The 27,183-nt window shown below is 40.5% G+C and overlaps 1 protein-coding gene across 2 annotated transcripts in view; it reads left to right on the top strand.

Moving 5' to 3' along the window:
* The window catches only part of PID1 (phosphotyrosine interaction domain containing 1), a 78,797-nt gene that overhangs the window by 19,308 nt on the left and 32,306 nt on the right, over positions 1 to 27,183 (top strand). Inside the window, exons 1-2 of one of the 2 annotated variants that reach the window (XM_052686839.1) lie at positions 5,970 to 5,991; positions 12,427 to 12,573. In XM_052686839.1, coding sequence (XP_052542799.1) covers positions 5,971 to 5,991; positions 12,427 to 12,573 — 168 coding nt within the window. In that variant the 5' untranslated portion in view covers position 5,970. Of the gene's footprint in view, positions 1 to 5,969; positions 5,992 to 12,426; positions 12,574 to 27,183 lie in introns of those variants that run through there. The other variant, XM_052686838.1, reaches the window with a different exon arrangement.

Below are 27,183 nucleotides of genomic sequence, written 5' to 3'. Positions count from 1 at the left end.
TTGTAACAAGGAGTGGCAGATTTGCTTCAGAAGTCCCATGTGGACTCCTCTCACTTTGCAGAGTTGGGGCGGACTCATGCAGAAGTGGTGCTGGAGGTTCATACTGAATCTCTGTGTGCATGCACCCACTTACCCATGTACTGCACGTCTGCAGCCTACCTGCTTACTTCCATATCAGTAAACATTCAGAATCAGGCTTTTTTTTTCTTTTTTTTTTTTTTCCCCACGTGACTGTCATTGACATCACTTATCAGTTTGGCCCAGAGATTTTTTTGTAGGAACTGTATGTCCATTATACATGCAAATAGCTTAGATAAGTGCAGTTCAGAAATAGGGCTGCAGCATGAAGAGTTCAAAATACAAGAAAAAGTGAATAATTCAATTGATAACTCTTGGGCTTTGTGGTCAGAATGCAAATAACAAAAGCTACAAATCTGAGCAGAGAGACATGCTATAAAAAGCATTATCACAAATTAAGCGATTGAAAGCCCATTTTTGCATGGCAGTTTGCTGGATTTATTTTGGCAATTATTTATTTGTGGCGGTGGTGTTTGTGCAAATGGAATTTTTAGCAGTCTTGTTACAGAGAACTGAATATATAAAGCTGTTCAAACATTTTGCATTAGAGTCGGTTTTTTCAGCCAAATATACATCTTTTTTGATTAAAATAAATGTCTTTTTTTTTCTAGATGAATGACTAATTGATATTCAGAAGATTCAAACCTTTAATATTTTATCAGAGGCCCCTAAATTCTTTCCCTCTTTTTTTTTTTTCTTTTTTTCCCCCCAGGGTAAATAATTTAGACTGCAGATGCATCAAGTTTGATAAAAGGCACCTTGTAAACATCTCTTACAGTTTTGTGTTTTGAAGGATGCTGAAATAACTCCATCAGTAATGCTTATAAGTTAAATTGAATGGGGCAAGGGAAGAAGACAGTGGGGAAATGCTGGGCAGGCAGTTCATTTATTTTAATTTTGCTGGTTGTTTCACATTAGTTTAACTAGCTGCCCAACACACCCACATCGGAAACTGTAAGTGTCTTGGGCATTTAGAATATTTCTATCATCTTGCATTACAGGAATGCATGTTGAATCTGTATCTAGGGGAATTTGCAGCTTTAAAAGCTCAAGCCCTTTTCCCTGGTTGACATTCTGTATTCCTTGATTTCTCCTAAGCCTGAAAACTGTTTTGTTTGTGATAATTTGCAGGGTTTATACAAGAAACATTTAAAAAATGAACCTCGCTCATTTACATTCCTGTGTCTCCCACAACTCCATTGCTCACAGTAGAGCCAGCACTTGCAGATTCAGAATGGAGTGGCTTTTTTTAAAATTGTTTTTTTTAATCAATCAATTTGTAAAGGGGCTGATAGTGGATTGGGTTTAAGGTGGTCAGTGGCTTGAATGGAGGAGAAAAAAAAGGGTGGAGATATGCTGAGACAGAGGCTTTGCCTATTCTGTTTGTCTGCTGCTGTGCAGGATTGTTTGTTCTGCAGACGTTCTCTGCGTGGAAAACTTGCCAGTCACTGCTGTGTCAATCAACATTTGGAGCAGATTGGGCTAAATTAGAGTATTATTACCAGAAAAAAAGGAAATCACCTTTCAAATGTCAGAGGTTGAATGATGATCATTATACAGGTCTGAAGTCTTAAAATTATCCCAGCCTTGCTGGAAGGGAACATCTGTACAGTTCTGAGCTCTTGTTTAATGTTATTAAACAATTTAATATCTCTGTTCTTCAGTACGCTTCAATCCATTGGTGATGTTGAATTACAAGACTGAAATAGTAATGTTTACTGCTACTGTACAAAGCACTAATAATGCTACAGCTATAGGCAAATGCAGCAGCACAAGAAAGGGGACTAGTGCTGTTCCTGCTGAGCTTCATGCATGTTTTGCCATGAATCTCTGTGGAAGCAGGGATAGTTGTGTCATGGCATATGGGATTCCTAAAGACTGGGATTTGGTTGTGAATGAGTACGTGTTTCCAGAACGGAATTACTTGAGTTTGTTTAATCAATTGTGGATTCCTCCAGAGTGACGCTGCAATGCCTGTGTGAGGAGTTAGCTCTGTTTAATTGGTCCCATATGTACTTGCAGATAGTATATTAACCATGCCTTGGGGGGAGAAGGGCTTTTGGTTGAATCTCCTAGTGCTTATTTCTTTGCTGAAGAGTTTTTACTTTCTTTTTCCTAAGAACTATAGACATGTATATACATATAGCAGTTTGAAACGCAATACTCAGTAGAGGGATTTGTTGGGCTTCTGCAAAAATATCTGAACCTTGCTGACAAGTAAAGAAGAAACTGAGATTTTAGAGAGAAATCTCTGAGTATCTCCAGGTTTGGGTGCTTAAACTGTAAAAACTCAGGAGCTTAATCTCCCTTCTCATCAAGCATAAAGGACTTGTCCTTCGAAAATCAGAAAATTGGAAACATCAGTGAACACTAATTACTTCCAGAAAACCTTGAAAACCCCATGCAGATTGAGCTGTTACACATGGAGCACGTGGCTGGGAGAGCTCTGTCCTGTCCCTGCATGCTGCAGGCTGGCACCAGCCAAGGGCAGTGCTGTCCCAGCCGCTTTGCTTGAACTGTTCTGCTCTGCAAGAGGCTGGGGAGTTTTGCATCTGACTTTTTTGGCGCAACTTAACCAGTGAGATAGAAGTTGCAGGAGAAATAGAAATGTAAATGAGTTGGTTTGATTTTATTTTGTAAAGGCTTCTTGATGCAAATCCTGTCAATTATGCAACTGTACAGCTATGCTGAATTAATGAGATATTTTGTAGAAGAGTATTTTTTTGATCATTTTCTGTAGGCTCCTCTATTCCTGACATAGACTCTCTGGTGTGCTGCTCTCATTCATGACTATAGGAAGTGAAAATACCTAATATGTGAAATCCCCATGGGGACAGGGGTTATGCATCTGCACTGCAGCAGAACCCAAGTTTTGTCTGTACTCTGCATCGTCATCCCCAAAGATTTGAATCACCAGGAATCCTGGTAGAGGTTCCCTATCACTGATAATTTGTTGATGGTAATGAAAAAGGATTAATACTGAGGAGGATATAAAAAGCCTGCGAGTAGAAGGGTGGCCAGAGGAGGTTTCTGGGGAATGTGTGGTGGGATTCTGGTGCTGAAGGAGGCTTCCCAAAACAGAGGGTGTTTTGGAAAAAGCAGCCAGAAAAGCAGGTCTGTTCATTTGGAGATGGTGTTTGTCCATTGGAAATAGGAGGACCTGGACTCCAAGATCCTCAAGAATGCCAGGCTTAAATCCCAAGAGTGTTTAGGACCTTCAAAAGTCATTGCTGTAAATTAGCACCAAAGGGCTAACAAGAAGTCACTGTTAAAATGGGCAGCTTTAGAGAAAGGAGTGGATCATCGTTGTCTCATCGCTGTAAATGTAACAGTTCAACAGACTTATTCCGAAAGTTCATTTGTTTTGCATTTAACCAAATACATAAACATTTTTTGCAAGAATTTGCACTCTTTGTTTCTGTGTGATATTAGAAAAAATGTGAGTATTTAGCAAATGAATCACGGCACGTTCCCTATTTGTAACAGACGCCTCTGTCATTCAGTTCATAGCTCTGTCTCAGAGCATTTCAAAGGCAGGAGGGAGATCACAGAGCTACAGAACTGCCTAAGAAGTTATTGATTTATTGCAAAAAATGAAGGAAAAGAATGAATGTGACTGAAAAGCTTTCTTTTTATTTTTTATTTCTTTCTTTCTTTGGAATGGCTGTGCTGGCGAACATAGTGGCTGTCTGGCAGGTATTGTACACAATGGGCTCTCCCTGCCAGGCTTGGAGCAAGGAGAAAAAACTTTATAAAGCATCCTGACACAGAAATTATTGGAAAGCCTCCAAGAACAGATTGAAAAAGCAACAGCTGCCTTCATGCTGCAGGATTCCATTGTTTTAATATTGGGCCAACTATACCAAGTAACATCTACTGGAAACCCATGTTAGGGGAAGGAGATGTTGGAAAGGAGCTAAGGGGTCAAGCTCAAAATCAAAGTGAATGAACTTGACATATTTATGCTGCTACATGTCCTATTTTGTTCTTTCCTTTCTTGTCAGCCTTTATTTCTTCATTTTTTCCACTCTTTTGTTTTCCTTTTTTTTTCCTTCTGTTCTCTCTTTAAACCTTTTGTTTTGCCTTCGGCTTATGTTCAGGCTGCCATTTGGCCTGAAAAATGGTGGGACTTGCATGGAGAATTTCTGTCACACTGGTACTTTTGGGCGTGTAATCTAGTGAAGACTCCAGGCTTGCACACAGTCACAGTGCTTCTGGGGAGGTACTGCTGTTCTGGATACAAGAAGGTGAACAGCAGGTAAAGGGGATGACTTTAATTTCCTTTAGTGCTATCCCATGAGTGGATCTGTGCTGCCTGGGTTGGTTTCCTTTGCTGATTTCTGTATGTAGCTTGAAGGCCAACATCATCAGGGAAGGGAAGGAAGCAGAAGGCAGAGTGTTTGGGAAGCAGTTAGTTATGAGTACAGCTCAGTTGATAAAGCAGGATGTGCAGCTCTCGATACTTCCTTATAACTAACGTCATTTTATTGATGCTGAAAGATGTTCTCCTGGTATAGGATATATGCCATGAACATTGGACCATGGAAAGATCCAAACAGTCATGGTTAGATTCCCATCTTTCATCCACATGCATAATTTCTACTGAAATAATGGAGTGGGGGCTCGGTTACTGCAACATCCAAAAAAACAATTGAAAAGCTACTGTTGCACTGTGATTTTTTTTTTTTTTTTTTTTTGAAACCACTGATATTTTAAAGATTCATTATTTTTATTTTCATGATTATTAATACCCTGGACTATTGACTCTTTTCTGTTTTGATGTGAATTTTTACAGTGGTACTTCAGGTTTTGAGCAATTACAGCTGAAGAGAGTGCGTGATCTCTGAATATCCCGTGTATTCAGATTTGCTGAGGTTGGGGGGTTTAGTTTGGTTGTATAAAGATGTTAGGGGATCACTCATGAAATTCTCATCTGGCTCTGAAGTTCCCTGCAGTTCGGAGGGTGTTTGTATCTGGGACTGTGTTTTGTTTGGGCAGCAATCCTGCTGATTGGAATCACATAAGCTTGGCAACAGGATGGAGGAATCCAGCCAGAGCAAACTCAAAGTACACAGGGTCTGAGAACAAAACGTTTCACATGAATTAAATTGTGAGGAAACAGAAATGCTTTAGTTCTTTAAACTTGTAAGAAAATAGGGCATCATCATACATGCAGTTGTGTGATCAGTTGTATTGATAAGGAGTGCACGTTTGTGGGTTGTTTTTTTTTAAATGGAATCTTGATAGTTGTGCATTTCTAAGAGATTTGTTTTATCATAACAGGAAGCAGAATATTCCCTGAAGAGCTGGTATTGTAGTGTGGTGGGGTAACTCTCAGTGTCTACATACAGCAGCATCTTTGCTTGAAATGTTTTGGCCCTCACCTGTTTTTGGCTTCGATGTGTTCTTGAACTTGCCACCTTAGGAAGGTTCCCCATGTCCTTGTCCTGCTTTTCTATTAACAGTCCAATGTCCCTCTTCCCCTCTCATATCCATTTTTCTATATACTATGGGTTCCTCAGACCTTTGTCCTAACCTGCTTGTCTTCAGTGCTGATCGGAGAGGTCCAGAAGCAGCTTTTTGTGCCGGCAGCAGAGAGCAGCGCTGGGAGGATGCTGGTTACCACTCCAGGCATTTTCTTCTCTCCAGTCTCATGCCTTGCTTGTTTTGATAATATCTTCTGCTTGGTGTCTGCTTGCACAGGTGCTATGGCCAGGGTGACATGAGCGGAGAAGTGATGGCTTGCACTCTTTCACTTTCTGATGCATGACCATTCAGCACGTGAAGGTCTCTAATTCTGGCATGATGTTGCCAAGGTGCGTTTCCCCAGACCCTTGGTGAGGGCGTGCTGAGCCACACCATGGACTGCCTGAGCTCCTCTGCTTCCAAAATATGTCCTTTGGGTCCCCGAAGGTGAGTCTGTTGTACCTTCATGCCCACTGCCATTCCCCTGCAGTTTAGACTTGATTCAGACATAATAACCTCTTTCATCAAAGTAGCATTTGTTATCTGGAAGAGATTGAATGGATTGGGTTTGATAGGCTGGTGCGAAATCCAGCTCTGTTAAGTTGCCAGAAGGGATACAGTCGTACTAAGTGGATTTCACAAGCCAGGTCTGCCACGGTATAAAGATCTGTGTCAGAATCCTGGGTTTGTGCATGCTGGTCAGTGCTGTGCTGCAAAGCAGGCTGCTGATGGGATGAGCGTATAATCAATGGATATTAAGATGTTATAATCACAAAAAAGAAAGAACAATAGAGTTAGGCAAAGTAGACTAAGATAACAAGAATGGATAACAATAAATGGAGAGCTTACCCGTACGCTAGGCTCACCCACAAAAAAAAACACCAGAAGAGGGGATCTCCAGAAGAGATCCTTCCCCACTGGTAGCCAGCTCTTAAATAGGTCTAGGAGGGGTGGAGCCTGGCTCCATCCCTTCTGGCAGCACAGCTGAATTGCCTTCACCTGTGCTCCTCTGGCTGACTCATGGCTCGCCTCAGGTGATCAATCAGAGGTTCAGGCCGTGACTCAGCAGTTCCCATACAGATGAGTTCTGACTCAAGTAAGTGCTTCCATCTCTTATGTGGAAAGTTTTATTTTAATGTTCAGTCTGATCTTTATATGAACTGCTTGTGCAACATAAATATTGGACAGTTAGTTTAACATAGGGAAAGGGAAAAAAATATTTAAAGTGTGTTCACAATATTTGTTTAACAAGAGATGGATCAGATGTAACATTTATCTATACTACATTGCATTGCATTTGCTTTGAATAAAGGCAATGGATAAGTTTTCACATGAAATGTGTCTGAATTATTTTCTTGCTGAAAATCTGGAATTTGGGCTCACAGGGTTACTGTTCTGGTTGTGTCAGTGATGGGGTAAACGTAAAAGACTACTATGTTTTTGTCTCCTTTGACTATGAATAAAACTGCAGTGCGGTCTGTTGTACATATGGGCTGGATAGTTTGATAAGTCACATTTCACTGTGAGTAGGTAAAAGGGGCATTTGGGCTCACCAAAATACTCTTGTGGTTCATCGCACTTGGTTGTGCCCTTGCTCTCCTACGCTGTTGTGTGTTGCTGTGGGATGCTCTTGAACAGTTTGAGTTTGATGCCAGAACTAAATGAATTTCAAAAGTAAAGTACCACTTCATGCAAATACTCACTCTATATAGAGAGGTTAGTTTTTATTTTTCCCAGTGGCTGATCTGTTGTTCTGATGTGGATTTCATGTGGCAGTTCCATTGTAGGTGCTGTGGAAGGTTGAGTTGCACTGAAGATTGCTTCTGATTTTGGAAAATATCTATTTCAGAGGCTTTTAACTTTCAAAATTACTCGTTTTCATATGGTAACACCTTTGTCTTTGGCAAAAGTAAGGATAGGTATGTGGAAATGTAGTGCTTCCTGATGAAGCTGAATGTTGGTTATAACAACTGATGTTAGGAGATAATTGGGGGCTGACGGGCAAGGGGCTGAAAACTTTGTGATGTACTTTCACAATGTCACAACCCCTGTAGTCTGTACATTGTGTCTATTTTGCTCATCCCTTATTGCTGGCTTATTGACTATCATGAATTCCAGGCCATCTTTTGGGAAATCTTAAAATACATATTCATGTTCAACACTCTTTCTTAGTTCTGTTTATTAAATGGGAGTCTATTTTATTCCCACTGCCTGGTAGAAAATAAAAAGGTCCAGCTGAGTCTCAGTACTCAATACTGTGAAGAACAGTGACTGTTTAGTTGTGACCTGAAGATGAGGAGCAGTGAAGAAGTATTAAGCATTATTATTACAGATTGTCAATGCCTGCTTTTCTCCTCAATGACACATTTAACATTTACCGTGTCATAGCTGTTTTCTCCAAGCCATTTGGCCCGAGTTAAGGAAAAGGCTGTATTTTTGTTGACAAATTAAACCAAAATGCTGTGAATTTTTATTTTTAGCAGCAACAAAAATTATGTTTAGATTAAATGCATAGTACCTAGCATTCAGTTTGCAAATTCTATGGGATAGTTATCCTAGAGCTAATATATGACTGTTGAGTTGATAAAATGAATGTTGAAAAATGAATCAACGTACTTGATTCTCATGTTGAATTAACTTGTAGCAAGGAGGGTCAGTGATGATGGGCATTTCATGTGAATAAGGAGCACTTTGAAGGTCACCTGTCTGCTTTTCCTCTGCAGGAACTGCCTTGCCTTGCTGAGGGTTTGGTAATACCAGTTATACATATTGTATCCTTCTTCTCTGTGGAAGAAAACACCATTAGGACTGCTAAACTAAGCAAGAAAAATGATGGAAGTTGAATTCATGAATAGGCAAAACCATGGTTTTACATGAAGACAGTTTTCTAGTATTAGTAGGAGCTTTACTTAAATCTTACACTGAATGGTTTCTTGTTCAGCAAGTACAATGCTAATTACCACTCCGATCCTTTCTTTGTCAAATAAGCTATTTTGTTTGTTCAGTGAATTTTAAAGCTTGTTGCCAATTTTTTATTTTTACATTGCTTCTAACATTTCTTTCAAACATAGTCTGTGTTAGTAGCACCATCTGACTGAATGAAGGACAGATAATGTGCAGTTTTGAACATATGTCTATATGCCAGATAAGATTCTGCTCTCTTAATGATGTTCAGTATAAATGAACTTAGTGGTTCTGGCAAATGAAATGTGAATGGTATAATGTTCCCTGAAAATTTATTTGCTGAAATTCCAGAGTCATACTTTTCAAGAATGTTGTGAACTTAAAACACTTTAAAGAAGTATTCTGGATTCACAATAGTAGAGAACTAAAGCCTTTTTCCTCAAAAAAAAAAAAAAAAAAAAAAAAAACCAAAAAAACAAAACAAAACAAAACAAAAAAACCATTGGCTACTGTTGTATGTCAGCATTTGCCAACGGTTTCCGGAGGAGATGCCAGTTTGGAGTGGAAACTAAGAAATGGATTGAGCGAAGCACTTTATCCTGTTCTTGGCTTAAAGCACATGAATAATCCCATTGACTACCCACGTGTGCTTTACTGGGACTGCTCACATAGTGAAAGCTAGGCACGTGTTTAAATAACTTGCTTATTTGGGGTTTCACTGCATGATGTCTCCTGGCAGACTCTTGGTTTTCTTATGGCAGCCATCATATGACCTGCATGCAGGGAGTGCAGCATTGTCTGCCCCAGCCACGCAGTCCGTAGCAAAAGGATATTTCTGTGTCCACCCCCAGCCGGCCCTGCACTTCTCTGGCAACCAGTTACTTCTCTGCTGCCAATTGTGCTCTAGAGTTTTTGGCACTCAACCACTCCAAATTGCTGCTCATGCAACTATTGAATTGCCTTTGGAAGGTGGAGAGTTGTCTTTTTCTTGTTTAAGACAGTATATGTGGTTGTTAAAACATAAAAAAAATGGATTGTCATCATAGCTTTCTGCATTTTGGTCAGAGTGTGGTCTGTATAACATTGTCAGTAGTCCCACTAAAGTTGATAGAGATGCCAGCAGAGGAGAGGAATTGTACTGGAGAACCAGCTCAATATTCAGGGTCCAAATGGAGCGTTTTCATCTCTTGAATATTTAATGGAAGCAGTGTTCTTTATTTGAGAACTTCTGTGTACAGTTCACCAATGGAAATTGAGCCTTTTCAGAATGTGGAGAGGGAGAAATTAAATGCTGGGATAGAATCTTTTTCAGTTGGATGTTTCCTAACCATTAACTCTGTTTTGATCCAATATCCCACTTGCAAAATAGTGCAACTGTAGTTCAAACATACATTTTGGTGAGTTTATCACCTCCACCTTTTTGTGCACACTGCTGAGGATGCCACGGTTTCCCTGTGCTCGGTGTGGAGCTGTGGCTCCCCAGAGGGCTGGTCCCAGGCAAAGGTTACCTTGCCATGCATAGTTGGTCTCCAGTGCACTCCACTCTTCCTACTTGTTTTCTCCAGAAAGATAATCTCCTGAGCATGGCAGCAGATCTACAGCCTGTATATAAGAGCCAGACATGCTGTTGGAGGGAGCTGCATTTGCAGCAGACAGCAGTTCATTGATGGGTCCAGCAGACCCAGCGCTGTGGTTGGTCATCAGCAGGTAATCAACCCTGGATCTCAGGCTCTGAGCTCGCTTTGTGTGTGCTGGGGCTGGCAAGCTGTTATTTGGCATTTGCTAACAGCTTCAGCAGAGAAGCCTAGGAAACTCCAAAAAGAACTTGCTAATGGAAACTGAAAAGTGAAATGAAATAGGTTTTCTCTGTGAGCTCAATAATCCTGGCTGGCAAAGTGCACTGTTATCTTCAGAAACATGTGTCAAAGAACATTCTTCAATGCATAATCATTTTAAACAGAGCCCTTTTTTGCTTGAGATGTGTTTGGGAGAGTGAATGGGATAACATGTAATACGAGCCAGATGCAAAATAGTATGACTGGATTTTCACTGGAAGCTTGAATGCTTGTGTAAACTGCACAGGGCCCTGAAGTCATTGTAACAGGCAGTAACTACATGCGTGAGGTAGGAAAGCAAGATTATGTTCACAGGCTGTTAGTGTTCATACCTTGAATATGCTTACAAGAGTGTTGAAAATGCTGTTGATCCAGGATCATAACAATTATTAGATCCAAACACTGATGAGGTTAGATTTAAACTGTTTCAGAAGCATATTGTTTTAACAGGCTGTCAGTTAGCTAATAAGTGTTTATGGATTATGTAGGAGGTATATTTCCAAAAAAATCTCATTAATTCTGAGTGGAAAACTCAAATCTGCAAAAATCTGTATGAAAGCATTGTAAAATCCAAATAGTCGGATTTGTGCCCTGTGTATAAATAAAATATTTAGTAAGCATTCTCCTCACCTAAAGCACTGATTTGAAAAGCAAGGACCCAAGTTTCAAGCTCTGATACAACTTTTTGGTATGGTTCTGGGAAATCGCTTAGCATCTCTCTTTCTACAAACCAGAAACCATACTGTTCCTCTGCCTGGCAGAGGTGAAGGGGAGGCAAAGGAAAGGAGTGATTGCAGAACAATTTAAGAATCTCCTAACAATATTCAGAGCGTACATTTTGGTTTTGATAAATGTAATTTGGAGTCATTGCACATCTAATAACTGCTGATATGTAAGAGTCAAATTATGAAGCTTCAACAAAAACACATTTTTTTAGATAGAGCTGTGGTGTATTTCTAGCTGGAATCTGTCATTGATTTGTTTCCTATCTGCATGTTTTACTCCTTAGGTATGCTGCAGCAAGTGAACAAGTTCAGTTTCTCAAATCAAAGGCAATTTAAAGATGCATCCAAATAGAATATCCTGCTTTGAAAGGGACTCACAGGGATCGTCATGTCCAACTTCTGGTTTCATGGAGATCCACCCCCAAAAAAATCGAACACTGTGTCTGAGAGCATTGTCCAAACTTCCTGAACTCTGGCAGCATGAGACCATGGCTGCTGCCCAATCTGACCATCCCCTGATGCACTTCTGTGCTGTTCCTTTGGGCCTTATTGCTGGTCACGAGGAAGAAGTGCAAACACCTTTGTACCACACAGTACAAAGATTTGAAGCTAGACTATTTTATTAAAATGTTGCAAAACTTCTCTGACGCTTCTGATTCCACCAAATTGATTTAGAAATCTTTCATGGACTGACCTTCGCTCACGTAATTGCTGAGAAGCTTTTCATTCAACAATGTTAATGTTCACTTATATAGTTTGTCTTTCAAGTCTGGTGTTTTTTTGTTTGTTATGACAAATGGCAAGTTTTTGGTGACATCTGTTAGTTGTGTATGAGTAGAGGCATTTGCAGTGGAAACTAGGGGAACAATTGCTTACAAAGATATTTTAAATTGCATAGACTAAAGGAAAACCAATGAGGCACTCAGCTTGATGAGAGTGATACTTTTATTTACATCAATTGGATAAGGTTAAAGTACAGAGGAAAGAAAATGAGAAAGGATTAAACTTGTTCTTTGATCTTCTCTTTGTCCCTCCGTATTGTCATTAATAGTGGGACTGGGTGTATGAGCAATTTTTATAAAGTGCCTGGGAGTGATTAGAAGTTGAATTTAGACCCTTTTTGGGACATATATGGATGCTAATGGTAATTAGGCAAATTTGGAAATGTTTTCTCAGTTCAAAAATCATCTAATATTGTGTGTATATCTTTTTAATTTAAAAATACTCTCCGCGCTGCTAATAGTAATAATGGACAGCTTTCCTTAATTTCTTTTTTTAAGTTATGAAACTTCTTAACTCGCCCCATGGAAACTTTCAAGCCACTGAATATTAAATTAGATGCATAGACTGGTTCAACTATTAACTCTCATTTTTCTGCACGAGAACTTGAGATAATTGCTTTTTCTTTTTCTGCTCAGCACTTTCAGACCATGTTGAAGACCAAGCTGAATGTCCTCACTCTTCGGAAAGAGCCTCTCCCGACAGTGATCTTCCATGAACCAGAAGCCATCGAGCTGTGCACCACAACACCCCTCATGAAGACCCGGGCTCACACTGGATGCAAGGTACTTGGGAGTAAAAATTTAAGGAATGAGACCACTGTGAAGTTGTTCCATGTGTATAAGAGGAATAGAAAGAGCCCTATGCAACCAACATGGTCTTTGTTCTGGAAACCCCATTAATGATCACTGTTTGGGTTAATTACCACAGGTTTGTACATAGAAAAAAAGATCTTGGTGGGGAGGTGTTTTGAACAGAAATTCAGGGCTTCTGTTTAAAAAAAAAAAAAAGTTGAGCACACTGTGGCACACGATGTGGCACAATTATGGAGAATTTCTGACATCCCCTAGGGAACATCATTCCTTGTAAACAAAGTAATTGCTTTCTGCAAGTTATGGCATTGATATAGGAAATAAAGGGCCAAGTGTTGCATATTTGTGTATAAAAGGCTCTACTATCAGTATAGGTATAAACTTACTCAAACAGAGTCGCAGGTTAAAAAAGGTTGGCTATGTAAAAAAAAGGGTGTGTGGAGGGAGGTAGTGGTGATGGGGGGGGAAGTTAGACCTCGATTCAGTTAAGCAACAGGATGAAATTGTCCACTTACATCAAAGCATGGCTTCTGAAGAAGCTCTGCTTCTTTAAAGTTTAACAGCTTAAGAGCTCTCAGTGCTTTCTTCTGTGGAAAAAATCCATATGAAAGTAGCAAACAAATCTACTCCATGTGCATCTTTCACTGGAACTGACTCACTTGATGGCAGACCTTGCCTCACCTTGCAGAGACACAAGCAGCCTGAGCCAGGTCCCAGCTGGGCCTGTGCTGTTGTTCAGGGTTTGGCAGCCAAACTGGCTTTGCCTGTCTCAATTGTTGGTTGTGTGGGGAATCTAAATGCTCTTGGGGGTCTCCAAAAATAGAGCATAAGTCTCCTTTGCTCTGTAAAGCATTAGCTGTGGAAGAGCTTTTTCCTGATTCTATACGTGCTGGATAAGGCCAATGTGCATAATCACCTGTCACATGTATGCGCGCATATCCACATGCACCTCTCCTAAGCAGTCTTCTTGTTGGGAGATCTGATGGGATCAGATGAGGTTGGAAAATGCTGCTCCCCAGTGAGATCCGCAGCTTCTCATTGCATGCAATGACTATGGCATGAGCTGTGGGTATGCTCTGAAGGGCTGTGCTGTGGCAACTCCAGGTCTGGCGCCCCTTAGCAGAGATTCCTGTTGTGAAGTGTCGTTTTTGTTTGACGTTTTCCCTGCTAAAATAGCTAAGAAATGAGACCATTGCTAGATATTGAAGCAGTACTGCCCTTTGCTGATGCAGTGGAACACAGGTCAAGTGATTCTAATATACTTTGTATGATAGGTAACTCGTAGCGTCTGCTCTTCCTTGGTGATGCCTTTTGTCCTTTATGTTGACATCTAATGAATTTTTAGAGAATATTAGCTATCATAAAACCGTTTCACAAAGTATCTGGCTTTCACCCCTACTGAGAGAGAGTTCAGACATAATAATGCTTTCTGAAATCAGTTTACCTCTGTGAATGTGTGCAGAATTTAGATGAGCCGTTTTATTTATCCTTCAACTAAAAGGCGGATTGCGGAGAGGTGTTGAACCCCTCAGTGAGGAAAGTCTCATTCTATATATAGAGATATTTTTAATGTATTGATTTATTTTTCCTTCAGTATAACATAGTAGTGATGACTAGGGAACATCTGCTACAGCAATGCTCCCCTTTTCCTGTCTGTATGGTTTCTCCTTCTCTTCTTCCCCTGAAGCCAATGCCCTTCTGTCTATGCCAGAACCTTACCAAGTGGTTATGGGGACATGGCCAACCTCCCTTCAGACAATTCAACAGTTGTCATTTCCAGTACTTTCTCTGGGTAAATTATTCTGCATGTATGTCATTCCTATGGCTAAGAAATCCCCTGTAGTTGTTAACTAAGTATGCCAATTTTACCTTGTCTCTCTAGCCACAATCTTCCTCATTTTTTTTCCTTTTTCTTTTCACTGACTAAATGTATTCTTCTCTAAGGGAACTTTCATCTTCCAGCTGTTTCTAGATAATTAGCCTTTCTCTCCTCTTTCACCTCTGATTATTAGTTCCTTGCTGAGTGATGCGATAATGGTGTTGCCATAACAAAGCTGACATTTTATAATTCAAGTTTTCGCTCTGTAGGATCTGATCCATCACTGTTATTCCATACATAAGTGGGGAAGATGGTGGGGTGTCCCTGGTACTGTCAAGCCTTCATGACTTGGAGACCTGGGCTTTTCAGGCAAGAGAAACAGTATCCAGTTTTAACTTTCTTTCATGAATCATAGTCTTTTGATCCGTAATCATTTTATTCCTCTTGACTGAGGTTCCTCCAATTTTTCTATGTAATCCCATTAATGAGATAGCATCATTCTTCTGACAGAAGCTCCAGACATCTCATTTTATTGCGCTGCTTTAACATAAGCCTTAGCTGGCACCATCATGTTGTGGGAACTTGACACATGCAATTGCTTTGCAGTTCAGAGGTCTGGACATTGGTTTTCTTATGCAATTGCTCTTTTCCTTGTCCTTTCACCACAAGGCAAGTTTTCTTTTCTGTTTCATTCAGTGTTAGCTTCTGAATCCCAAAGAAACAAAACTTTTTTACTGAGATCCAATCTTATTCTGTAATTGAATGTGAAGGCTTTAAGAATAGCAGAGAAATAGCTTGCTTTAACTAATCCACGTGGAATGCCCACGTAATCTGTAAAGTTAAATAACTGAAGAAATTCATAGAGTCTGCTTCTCTTTCATCCACATTTCCAATTCTGATGCAATTTCACTGCCATTGTGTTTCCTGAAATATTTTTTTTTCTTAGAGCAGAAGGCTTCAGGCTTGCTCCTCCTGTCACTGCACATCCACACCTGCCTGTCTGGACTGGCGGCACTATCACTGTTCCCACCCCACCAGACTCATTGGCACAATTTCACCAAGCAGAAGAGAGAAGATACTGCTTGCATTGATTTGCAGTCCATGGCTATAGGCACACATGTTTCAGAGCTTGTTGTTCTGGTTGATGTTCAGACAGCAGTTGACTTGAAGGCTGCTGTTCCCAGGGGACATCTTCTTTCTCTCCTTACCACACCAGTTGTGTCTGCAAATGGGGAGTGACAGCCCTACGCTCATCAATTGCACCACTTCAGCCCCACTCAGCAGACAGCCTAAAACCAAGCAGGATTTCTGGGTTCAGTAAAGCACTTAGACCCTTATAGGAGGGTTGTCTGCTTTTGTTAGAGCCATGGTATATGTTAGGTGAGAAGCAGGTCTTGTGTCCTGGAGGAGCTGCAGCCAAGCCCCTGTATTCTGCCTGTCTCTTCCCTGCAATGAACATGGGGTTTGTGGCTGCTGGAGCACCAAGCATCATGGGTGGGAGCTGGTCTGAAGAATGAAAAATCCAAACTGGCTTATTGTAAACTTGTAAGTAGCAAGTCTCAGCTTAAGCTAAACCACCTTGTGCTGCAGAAGAACAAAAAGCAGTAGGGATGTCTTTTATTCTTCCCAGCTGGGGCACTTTTTCAATCACAGGCTCCAAATTTGCTCTTATTTTAAAATGTTTGTGTATACAGACGTGAATACTAGTTTGATGCTTATGAATATGTGTCTGTCCTTGTTTAGATTCTAAGGATTTTGACTTGACTGTGATTGTCCAACTTGTAGATCTTTCGTGTCAAACGTGATACACTCTTGTGTTGCAGCTGGAAACTTCCTCTTGCCTTATTGCAGCACTAAGTACCTCCAGATGGAAACTGAAAATCTGGAACACCTCCAGAAAATAAGCCACTCTTTGCTCAGAAATGTGTTCTTTCTCTGTGCCTTTTAACAGATTTTGTTTAAGTTCTGTGTGTTGTACTCTTCTTTAATGTCGCATCGGCTTACACTGATTCTAATGTTTCTTGATTTCTGTCCCTTTCAGCAATGGTAGTGGTGTGAAGGGAACTGCCTCAATGACACCTCCTCTACTGCTGTAGCTTTTCCAGGCACTGCTGCATTAATGCAAAAGGACAGAGGTTAAAAACGTTGCCTCTGATTTTTGAAGTGGAGTCATAGTTTGTTTTTTTTTTTTTCTAATGTTAGAAGGCTCTTCAAAGTGAAATCAGTACTGAATAATCAGTAGCTAGCTGTAACCCACCTGGATTTTATTCCTACGGTGTCTACCAGTAGATAAGCTTTTCTCAGCAGATGAGAGGCTGACATGAGAAACACAAACAATGCAAATTACATTCTTAAGAAGGTGTTTTATTAAGTGACCAACTGTCTATTCATGATGTGGTGTCTGCAGACATGAGGCTCATTGCTTGCCTGCCTTATAGTATGTGGTTGGAAAGGCTGTTGATCCAGGCTTTGAGGAAGGGATGGTGTAAATCTTAGGTTGACTGTCTAAAGTCTCGTTAGAGTGATATTGGTGTTTTAAAATCAAATCTTGCAGCTATTGATAGAGTTGGTTTTTTGTTGGTTTTTTTTTTTTTTTTTTTAATGTAAGTATTACTAGAAAAAAATTGAGTTTGGTCTTTGGGAATAGCTTAATCTTTTTGCTCATGAGGCAAAAGAAAAAATGGTTCCTGTGCCCTGTGCTGAGCTTTCTATGGGCTGGTGACTACAGTGGGTTTTATCTGTGCCTCTGCAGCAGGAAGGGGCTGCAGCCTGGGCTGGGTTCCCTGCAGCAGCTGGGGCCAGCAGCTAGCACCAGGGAGCGTCCTGCAGAGTTCCTGGCTGCCATCCTCCCCGCCTGGCTGTCCCTCGTGGGCAGATTTCACTTCCCTTTTGTCTCTCTGCCTTTCTCCCGTTTTTGTTCTTGTCCCTGAAGAAACTTTCACTGTTGGAGACGCTGCGGGCCCTACTAATAAATCTCTCTGCATGTTAAACTCCCTCAGCATGCGCTGAGCAATAGGATTTACACCACAGTAGCAGGGAGTAGTCTGGCAAGCAGTCTGTGAAGTAAAAATTCATAATGTAGGATGAATAGCAAGCAATATTGATAGCAATCTGATTATATTCCATAAAAATACAGCATTTCTCATTGGGATACTTACTAAGTAAATAAAACTTTGTCTTGAAATTGCCCATCTAGGCCTGTCTCTGATGCCTTGTGTAAGAGAGTAATTTAGGAATAATGTCTGCGTAGATATTGCTGCCTATTTTTGCTTTTCTACCTTATTAATTTTGATTACAGGGGCCTTGCAGCAGAGCTGTCTCTTACCACACTGTAAAATAACCCAGCTCTACTCTGCCCTAGATGCTGCTGTATCAAATTTATTAATACTATTGTTGCTTCTATTAGTCACTACAGTTTTAAAACTTGAATATTTTATTTCATTTAGATCAGACTTTCCCAAGTCATTTTGTGAACATTTCTATTCTATGCTATCTTTGCCACTTCTGTCCTGTCCTAATCAGCTGAGCCAAATACATCATTGCTTTAAATTTCAGTAGCTAGCTGGTTCAGCATGCTCCTCATTTCCTGGAGTCCCCCTCAGCTTTCAGGAAATCATAGAATCATAGAATTCTGTATTCTATTCTAAATCCCCCAACTGAGGAACCACACCCCCAGGTAGCAACCCCAGCCTCATGCATCTTCCTCTTTCTTGCTTCCCAAACTGTAGATTTTTTGCTCTGGCTAGCCAAAGAGCAGGTGGATGGCTCCCCTGTGATGTGCTTCACTGAGAGGAGCTTGTGTTTTGTTTCTTGGTAATGAATCAATTAACAGCAATACAAACAATCTCTCTCATTTCAATACCCATAGTTCTTTGCTGTTTATGTTACCCTACTGGCTCAGAAGGGCTGAAAATGTGCCTCAAGACTTTCTAAGACAGGGAAACCCAGAAGATTTCGATCAATGGCTAACAATCTAGTATTTAAATTACTGTGGAGGATTTAAATACCCTGATCCTCTAAAACATTTACTGCTATTTTGGCTACTCAAACCACAGCTTATTGGAAGCTGCATGTATTCCTAAATCCACCTCACTTTATCCTAATAAAATTTAATAGAAATGATTCTTTGCAGCTACTGCATGCTCAGGAATTATTGCTTTGAATGTAGCTCTATCCAGTTGTAAATACAAGTCCAGCTAGCTGGCTGGTCTTTCTCACAAGTTCGTAAGCCTATAATGTTAAGATGGATGTGAACTTTAATAAAGATAGAAATTAAACATGAAAAAGAAACACTATCACTCTTTAGTCTTCTGCTTTCTGCTGTATTTAATACGAAAGTGAAGTATAGAGCTTACTGCAGTGCTGCTTCATTAAAGGTCTTCTGCTGTTGTCCTTAAGCATTACATGTTTTGTACAGTGAGGGGGAGCATTATTCTGTCAGTCTGTCTTGTTTCTTTCTGCTGCTTTCTCCCCTCATTAAATGAGGGAAAAAGATGCATGTGAACTCTTGCATGGGGCAGATGTTAATAGGTTCAGTATATTTAGATACAGTGCTTATTGGTGGGAGATGGAGAGAGCTTTAATGATGTGTTTTCCAAAAGTTGAGTTCATTGAATAAACTAATGCTACAGCAAGTATACCATATGAAGATGAAGTATTTTGTTTATTTTGTCTTCACGTAGTGTTACAGACATGAGAAAAAAAAAAAAAAAAAAAGCTTAATACTGAAGTTAGGCAAAGTTAAAGTGCTTGCAGGAGCCTTTCACATGACTGTATCCAAGAGGGCTTCACGAGGATTAGTCCAAGCCCCATTCTAATCTTAAAAATGGAGAGTTGCACGTTATGCTTTCTTTCTCAAGGCATGATCAAATGGCAAGATCCTGTCCTGCACCTCTAAAGTTAACAACAGCTTTGCTGTGGGCTCCGCTGTGACTGTGCTGGGATGCACCCTGAAGTGCAGTCATGCAGGACAACAGCCACTTTCACGTGGCACAATACCGGCTGCTCTCAGTTGAGCTTTAGAGAGGAGCTCTTTTGCATATGATTTAATTTATTTCATGCATGGAAAGCCCATTTGCGTCATTGAGGATTGATGTTTTAAGTTAGAGCAGAAGAACTAATAGAAATATGAAGGGTAGATGCAAGCAGAGAACGTTAGTGTCATGATTCTTCATTTCCTGAAGTCCAGGAGTCCTAGGCAGAGAACAGAAATGGGCTAAAGCATTTATGAAATCTTAATCTCTGCCTGCTTTAAATAGTATCTTCTGCAACATTTAGTTTTGCTATATTGGATGTGTTTTGGCATAATTTTATTTGCTTACTGGTAAAGTAGCATTGTAAGATTAATATATTCTGAGAGCAATCTAAGTTATGTCCTGTTAGATATGGAAGTGGTATTTTTTTTTATAACATTTGCACCAGTGACATTTTTCAAGTCATGGTTCAAGTAAAGGGCATCTTGTTAGTCGGGAAGTTCTCATATGCAGTCTGAAAACGGTCTTGTATTTCACGGTCGAGTTTGTGTTTCTGATTTAATAACCTTTGGAGGAAATAGTATGTGGCTGTGTATGATGGACTAACTTTGCTCCAAATATATGTGCACTAATTAAAGGAAAACACTTTCAACTTTTTTTTGCCTTCTTTTGATTTTTCATTGAGAATGTGACTCTTGAGACCACTGAGGAGTTCCACGAAATGAAAGTCAGCTCGGGGCAGCGCTGTTGACAGGGAGAGCAGGAGGATTTCAGGGAGTTGTCCTGCGTGCTGGTGGGCAGTGCAGGATTGGAGATGTTGTGGATGTCTGTTTCTCCTTCAAGGAGGGAACTCGAGGCTTTTGCTGGGTGAATTGTGAGGAAAGTTGGGGAGTGAACTGGGTTTTGTGGAGTTTGATGAACGTGGTTGTGCACATGTACTCCTGGGAGGACAAGAGGGTTGTGTCCAGTATGCCTCGGGCAGAGGAAGAAAGCTTCCAGTTGCCATGGGCCGTGCAAATGATGTCCTTACTGTTAGCGTGCTGGGATGTGTGTCCTTGTCAGCCCCTTCTCAGAGCAAGGCTTAGGGTCCTTGGTTTTGCACACGGAGTGACCTATTTGTAGCACTGCTTGGGTCTACATGAAGAAATAGGAGCAGACATGTTACACCACAGTGAGAGCGCATTCATTCAAAGAGACTAAACAATAAAAAAGCAGGTTGAAAAATGCAGGGAAATAAAGTTACAGAATCTATTACAATCTATGCTTTACTCCTCCTTTTGTGCCTGTAGTGTATTGCTCAACTACTGCATCCATTGCATTTAATTTTACACCCTTAGTTTTGTCCCTGCAGCAGATGCAGTGAGTTCCAGTAAAGAAAATGAGTAACAGTGCATAATGTGCAGCCTGGGAAAAGTGTTGATAACACAAACAGAAATCCTTTTGGCTGGAGCTGAGCACTTCCTCTGCCTTCAAATCTTTGGTGGTGTTAGCTGATTTTAACAAAAGCTTGAATTGGAAATCATCATCCCTTAATTTTGTTAGCAAATTATATTTATCAGCAGAAGTAGGCTAAATTAAACCTCATAATGCAAAACAAGACACTTAACAGTTTGTATATCAATTTGGTGTGGAAGCAATACAGGCTGATATTCAAAGAGCACAGTGTGAAATGCAGGTATATAGAACATGAAAATACTTCTGTGACTTGCTTGAGAATGAGCACCAGCTATCCTCGAATTTCACCCTCACTTGTGCAGTAACAAGGAGACCAGTCACTGTGTGCTGGTGAATGCTCAGAGCTCTTTAGTATGTATTATTTGTATTTCTGTAGGATTTCTCACCCAGAAAGATCCCAAACCACTTTCTAAAACAGCTCTGTTGTTCCCTGCTGTTCAGCTGCCATTCCCGGCCAGCAGCCTTGTTTGCAGAGGTCAGATCAGCTTTGCAGCACTGGGGAAAATGGAAAAGATGCTGAAAATTAAAATGCATAGTTTTGTCAAATAGTAAGATATTGAAACAAGGTAATAAAAAGCAATCTATATTAATGAAATTCCTTCAGTGCATGAAATCCCATTAAATACGTTTGTATCTTGAAACCCTAATATGTTTCTTGTCAGTTCTAGAAATCACAGTTTTTAAGGCACTTAGAGCTGTTATCTAATCATGGCTGTCTTTACAGGAGATAAGTTACCAGAATACTTTTTTCTCAAAGGTCATTTAACTATTTGCCTAGATGTTGCTGGAAATCTTTAAATACTGGAATTCTAAATTTCCTACTTCAGGAAATCTTCCATTATGTGGCTCTATAATATCATGCAGTGTGTGCCAGTAAAGGAGAAAGTTCTGCCTTGTGCAGTCTAGTATGAAGCCAAGATGGCACAACGAAGAACAGGGCAATGGTAGATAGTTGCGGTTTTGCTTAGAGTATTTGTTTCTTATGCTACAGAAAACATTCTGCTCATCACAATTCCTCAGGCATGACCTTCTTGTCATAGGAGCTAATTGCTTCCGTAATGATTAAGGTTCAAATATCTAAGACCTAATAGTTTTTGACATATAAAAATTAAAATGAGATTGAAATTTATTATAGTGGTTATGCCGAGCAGATGCTGCAGTCACTGTGGATTGTTTTGTTCTAGCCGTCCTTGGGAAACGTTTCTGCGGTGGTTCGGCTGCTGCAGTGGGAGGAAGGAGCTGCGATCTGTGTGCTGCTGCTGCGGTGGCTGGCGAACACAGGGAAGCTGGTGCTTCTCCGTAGTGGTCAGGGCATGCTGTGAGCTGGCTTTTGGGAGCAGGCACCCTCCTTCATAGCATGTGAAGCAGTTCTTTAACAAAACTGGTTCAGTGGCTGTTGCTCCCTTGTATCATTGCAGCAGGCGCCTCCTTGCTCAGCAGCGTGGAATGGGCTGGAAGTGGTGTTGGCAGACCTTTCTAGGCAGCACTTTTTCCAACAAAGGCATGTGTGCTAGTTCTGTGGTAATATTCTGCATGGCACTTCCCCCGAAGCTGTGCATATTTTTTTACTTATGTCCATTAGAATACTGCAAAATTTGTATTTGGTGCTGGGTACCCACCCACTGCTCACACTCATTTGGGCCAATGTGACCTTTCTCAAGAATTTATAATCTCTCCTTTCAGCTGTGCTATGCCCAAAGCCACCCAGTTTCATTTTGGGGCTGGTCCTATATGCTCGAAGCTTCCCACTGAATCAAATGACACTGGCAAACAAGGAGGCTGAAATTGGATGACAGAGTGGTTCCTCCCTTGATGAGGTACTGCTGACCTTGTTTGTAGATGCACGGGCTGCAGGAATGTGGATTAATGTTGCAATAAAAAAACAATCATGTAATCAAAGAAGGGAATGTCCTTTGAGTGCCACCTCTGCTTTTGTTGGTCTTGGGAGTAGTCGCATATCCTATTGCAGTATAGCCTGCAGTGCAAAATGATGTGTAAGGATGAAGGCTGCTCCAAAAGTGATGCCTCCTATTTAATTGCATTAGCCCCCAATGTCAGAGGCAAACCTTGGTGGTATAGCAGTACAAGTGGAAAGTTTCTGCCAGTATTCCATTACTTTTTGTTGCTGTGTGACAGATGGCAGCAGAGGGGCAATCTGACAAAGCGGTGTCTGACATGGAAGGGTTTATGAGGCAAAAGTGTGTAATTTAAGTAAATTCCTCTGTGCGGAAAAAATTACACTCATTGACATTCTTTGATGATTGCTGAACGTTTCTGGAGATGAAACAGCGGATGTTAGCATGGTGAGGTGGTGGGTAATGTCTTTTAGCAGCGGTGACAGCAATGTGAAAGACAAGCCGTGTTCCATATGGCCATGCAGACTGTTATGAGCATAGCATGCATGTTTTTGGCATCCTGGTGAAAAGGCACAGCTAATGATGGTGGCTATGCTGAGAAATAGTGTTTTGTAGAGAATTTGCTCTATCAAACAGTGTTATTGTGCTCTTTGGTTTTGTTGTATTTGTCATGAAAATAAATATGAGGCATTACTTCTTGAGCAACCTATGTATATTAGCTTGAAAGAGGAAGGAAAATTTTACATTCCTGGGGATGAATGTCCGGGTCTGAGACTAATAACATATATTTTTTTTTTCGCATACAGAATTTGCATATTTAATGAAATGCTTATAAGAATAACCATTTTTACAGGTAATTCTGGGCAGTTTTAAGGCTTGATGAATGTTATCTGTTTCTGATCCTCCACCTTTACTGCAGTCTGATATTAATATTAGACTGCAGGCTTGTGGTAATTTAGCAAGATTTCTTCTCTGAAATTCAAACTTCTATAGGAATAGCAAGTGCAACAGAGGCATGATTTCTTCTCCCACCCCCTCTTCTTTAAAATATATCAGTCTCTGCTCTAAAAGTCTGCAGCCTGGTTTGGAAAATATGTAAGTAATAGTGTCCATACGCAAACATTTTAAGTAGAAGGAAACTATTTAAAATTAAATAAGCAAATGTGAAATGAGAGTAAGTTGCAAATATTTGCTACTTCATAAAATTAACTGTTTGCCAAGGACTCATTTGGTGGGATTTTTTTTAATTTTCAGGGTGTTGTTTACTTTAGTGTGTTTCATGCTTTTTTTCCCTTCAGCAATTTACTTGTTGGTAGCAGAGAGAAAAAGAGAGGGGAAAAACAGGTTTCAAGTCAGAAGCAGACTTAAATTAGCGTCTCTGAGGTCAGAGGAAGATCTGTGTAAAGACTGGTATGGCTGAATATGAAACTGGGAAAGGAGATAAGGAAAAAAAAAAAAAAAAAGCTGAAATAATGTAAGATAATATCTGTTCAATGATTATTTTGAGAATGTTCTTGAAGTTGGCTCTAGGTATTCTCTCAGACTGGATGGACAGAAACCAGGTTCTAATTCCTTATAGGGGTTGCTTCTTTGATTAAGTTACCCTAGGAGAAGTTCTAGTCTGCTGATAATTTAACACATACTTGCAAATTGTATAATAATGTACTTTTCTCAGCTATTTCTCACCATGATGGCCAGAATCTAGTGAGAATCACCATGAGATGTGCTTTTGGGGTTGGTTTTGCTGTGATGTAAATTGGTGTACTTCCTTTGACTTGTTTGCTATGCTAAGTTATATCAGATAAAATTTGGACTTTAGTTTGACATATGGCTTGGGATTCCAGCCTTGAGGAAAGAAGTCTGAGAGGGGACCTGATCCAGGTCTATAAATATCTAAGGTGTGGGGGGCAGAATGGCGAGGCCGGACTGTTTTCAGTGGTGAGTGGAGACAGGACAAGGGGAAACGGCTGGAAACTGCAGCATAGGAAGTTCCACACAAACATGCGCAAGAACTTCTTTACAGTGAGGTGACGGAGCACTGGAACAGGCTGCCCAGGGAGGTGGTGGAGTCTCCTTCTCTGGAGATGTTCAAGACCTGCCTGGATGCCGACCTGTGCGACCTGCTGTAGGGAACCTGCTTTGGCAGGGGGTTGGACTCGATGATCTCTGGAGGTCCCTTCCAACCCCTACAATTCTGTGATCTGTGATTCTGTAATTGAGTATAGGATATGTGAATCAGTGCTGTTTGTCATTAGTTATTAGCTTCAAGTGTTAAAGATATTAGATAATTCTTGAAATACTTTCTGTTACATGGAGCAACTTGTTTGTGACTTAAGGGGAGGGGTATTTTCACCCCATGGCTTTGCCTGGGGCTGCATTTAAAGGCCTTTACATAGAGGCAAACAGATTACGTGATTCTTCATTCCCAGGTGGAAATATCTGATATCTATCTAATAAAAGTATAACACTGAGGTGTTGCACAACTGAATGCTCTTGTGCATGCTTACATAATGATACTAAATAAATGCTAGCAAAGAAAATGCACTGGGAATTCTGTGGCCTTGATTTGCTCAGCAGGTGTAGCTGTGTCAACTTTTCCAGCTTGTGAGTGTGGTAGATGTTACTGGTGAGTGAGCTTGAGCTTAAATAAATAAATAAAGTAGGAATCGAATGAGCAGATCCAAATATTGGACTCTCACTTGACTCCCCCGTTTGCTTGGCCAAGACAGGGCTACCCTAGGCCATACAGCAGCTGCTGGAGGGGCTGCCTGAGGATCATGCAGGTCAGCCATTTTATTCTTAGCTTTTCTGCAAGTTTTGTGTTCATGATAGCTTAAATAAGTTATCAGTAGAAACAGCTCCAGGAAAGTACCAAAGGAGAGTTCTCAGGGGGCTTTGGTGTGGTGGGCAGAGGCTGCAGCAACATACCTTTCCCTTAGGTTCACCTTAATGGCCCTTGAGGATGGAGCTTTTGAATCACCACAAGTTGAAATCAGGTATCAGTAACTTGTGCCCATCTGAAATACTCTCAGAGTTTATGCAATGAGAATTAAATTCCTATCATTTCAGACAAAAAAACTATCAGCTTATAAGTCCTCCTTTGTGAAACCAAAGGACTCATATTGTGAAAGTCTATTGTGAAACCAGAGGAGAGAAGTAATGTAGCCCCTGGACTTTGTAGCAGAAGCCTCGTGAACAATTGTGAGGCTCTCTTGCTGTCTCTTTACATTTGTCAGCCTGCCCTCATTTTCCAGTGGAGTCATCTTTTGTTTCAGTGCTGGGGATGGGAGAAGAGCAACAAGGCAGGAGCAAGCTCATGCTGGATAGTCAAGAGCATTTCTTGATGGTCACACCATGAAGCAGATGGCCAAGGGAGGTGCACTTTCAAATAAATACTAAAATAATACTTTGTGAATGGAACGTTTTGTGAGATTACTTTAATTTTTCTCTTCAATAAAGTAATTATTTTAGTTTGGACTGAGACACAGATTGTGACTGCAGACATACTTCTGTAATTTTCCCCTCTTTGACTCCTTAGGTTTGGTCTTTGCTCTTCATTATCAATTACTTTTATGGCAGTATGAGTTCAAGAGGTTACAAAAGTGCATGATGTTTCTCACATTGTAGCAGCTTTCTGCATACCAACCCTTTTCCCCCCTCATACTATGTGGAGAACTATAAATGTGTCACACAGGAAGATTTAAATGAGTACTGCTGAGGTCCCAGATACTCGTTCCGGAGTTGTAATTTCTTAAGAGATGTCTGAGCTTTACCTTACATGCAGCTATCGCAGTCAAGCTGACTGAAATCCTGCTAATTATTTTGGAGACATTTTTGTGTAACATGTCTTGAGAAAAGAGTCTGAGCATCTGTGAAACAGATGAAGTGAAAATTCTTCTGGCTTCTATCAGCAAACGTAAGCAGGTGGAGCACATCCAAGTTTCTGCAGCAGAGGGAGGGACTTCAGAAAACACAATGGAAAGAAAAATGATTACTTAGAGATGTTAATTTGGCAATGCTATATCTTATAAGGCCAGTCCAGAAACAGCTTCATTTCAAGGGCCATTGTAACTTGACTGTTGGGTTCATATAGGAAATGTACAGAGCAGTGTAGACTCTCCAGGATACAAAGACCTGAATCTAGAACTGTACATTGTAAATAGGATAATTTCTGGGTTTGAAGGGTGTTACAGTGTTAACCCTGTGCAAAGTCAGTAAGGTAATCTTTCAAATGCATTGCTGCATCATTCTACAAAAAGCAGTGTTCCTGAAGATGAAATGGTTTGAATGTTAAAAGGCAAAACCCAGGCATTAGAAATGAAAAGTATGCTCTGGTGCTCAGTAAAGGAAATGTGTGGTAAGAAGCTGTTTTTGCTGCCTGGGGTGAAAGGCCAGTTGGTATCAATTAGCACTTTATGCATATGCAATATTATAGAAATAATTTTTACTGAGCAGGTCTCAAAGCCTATCATGAACTCAG

The sequence above is a fragment of the Tympanuchus pallidicinctus genome, unplaced genomic scaffold, assembly GCF_026119805.1.
Source record: "Tympanuchus pallidicinctus isolate F22 unplaced genomic scaffold, pur_lepc_1.0 scaffold22, whole genome shotgun sequence".
Lineage (NCBI taxonomy): Eukaryota > Metazoa > Chordata > Aves > Galliformes > Phasianidae > Tympanuchus > Tympanuchus pallidicinctus.
This window is presented reverse-complemented; position numbering and strand designations above follow the sequence as displayed.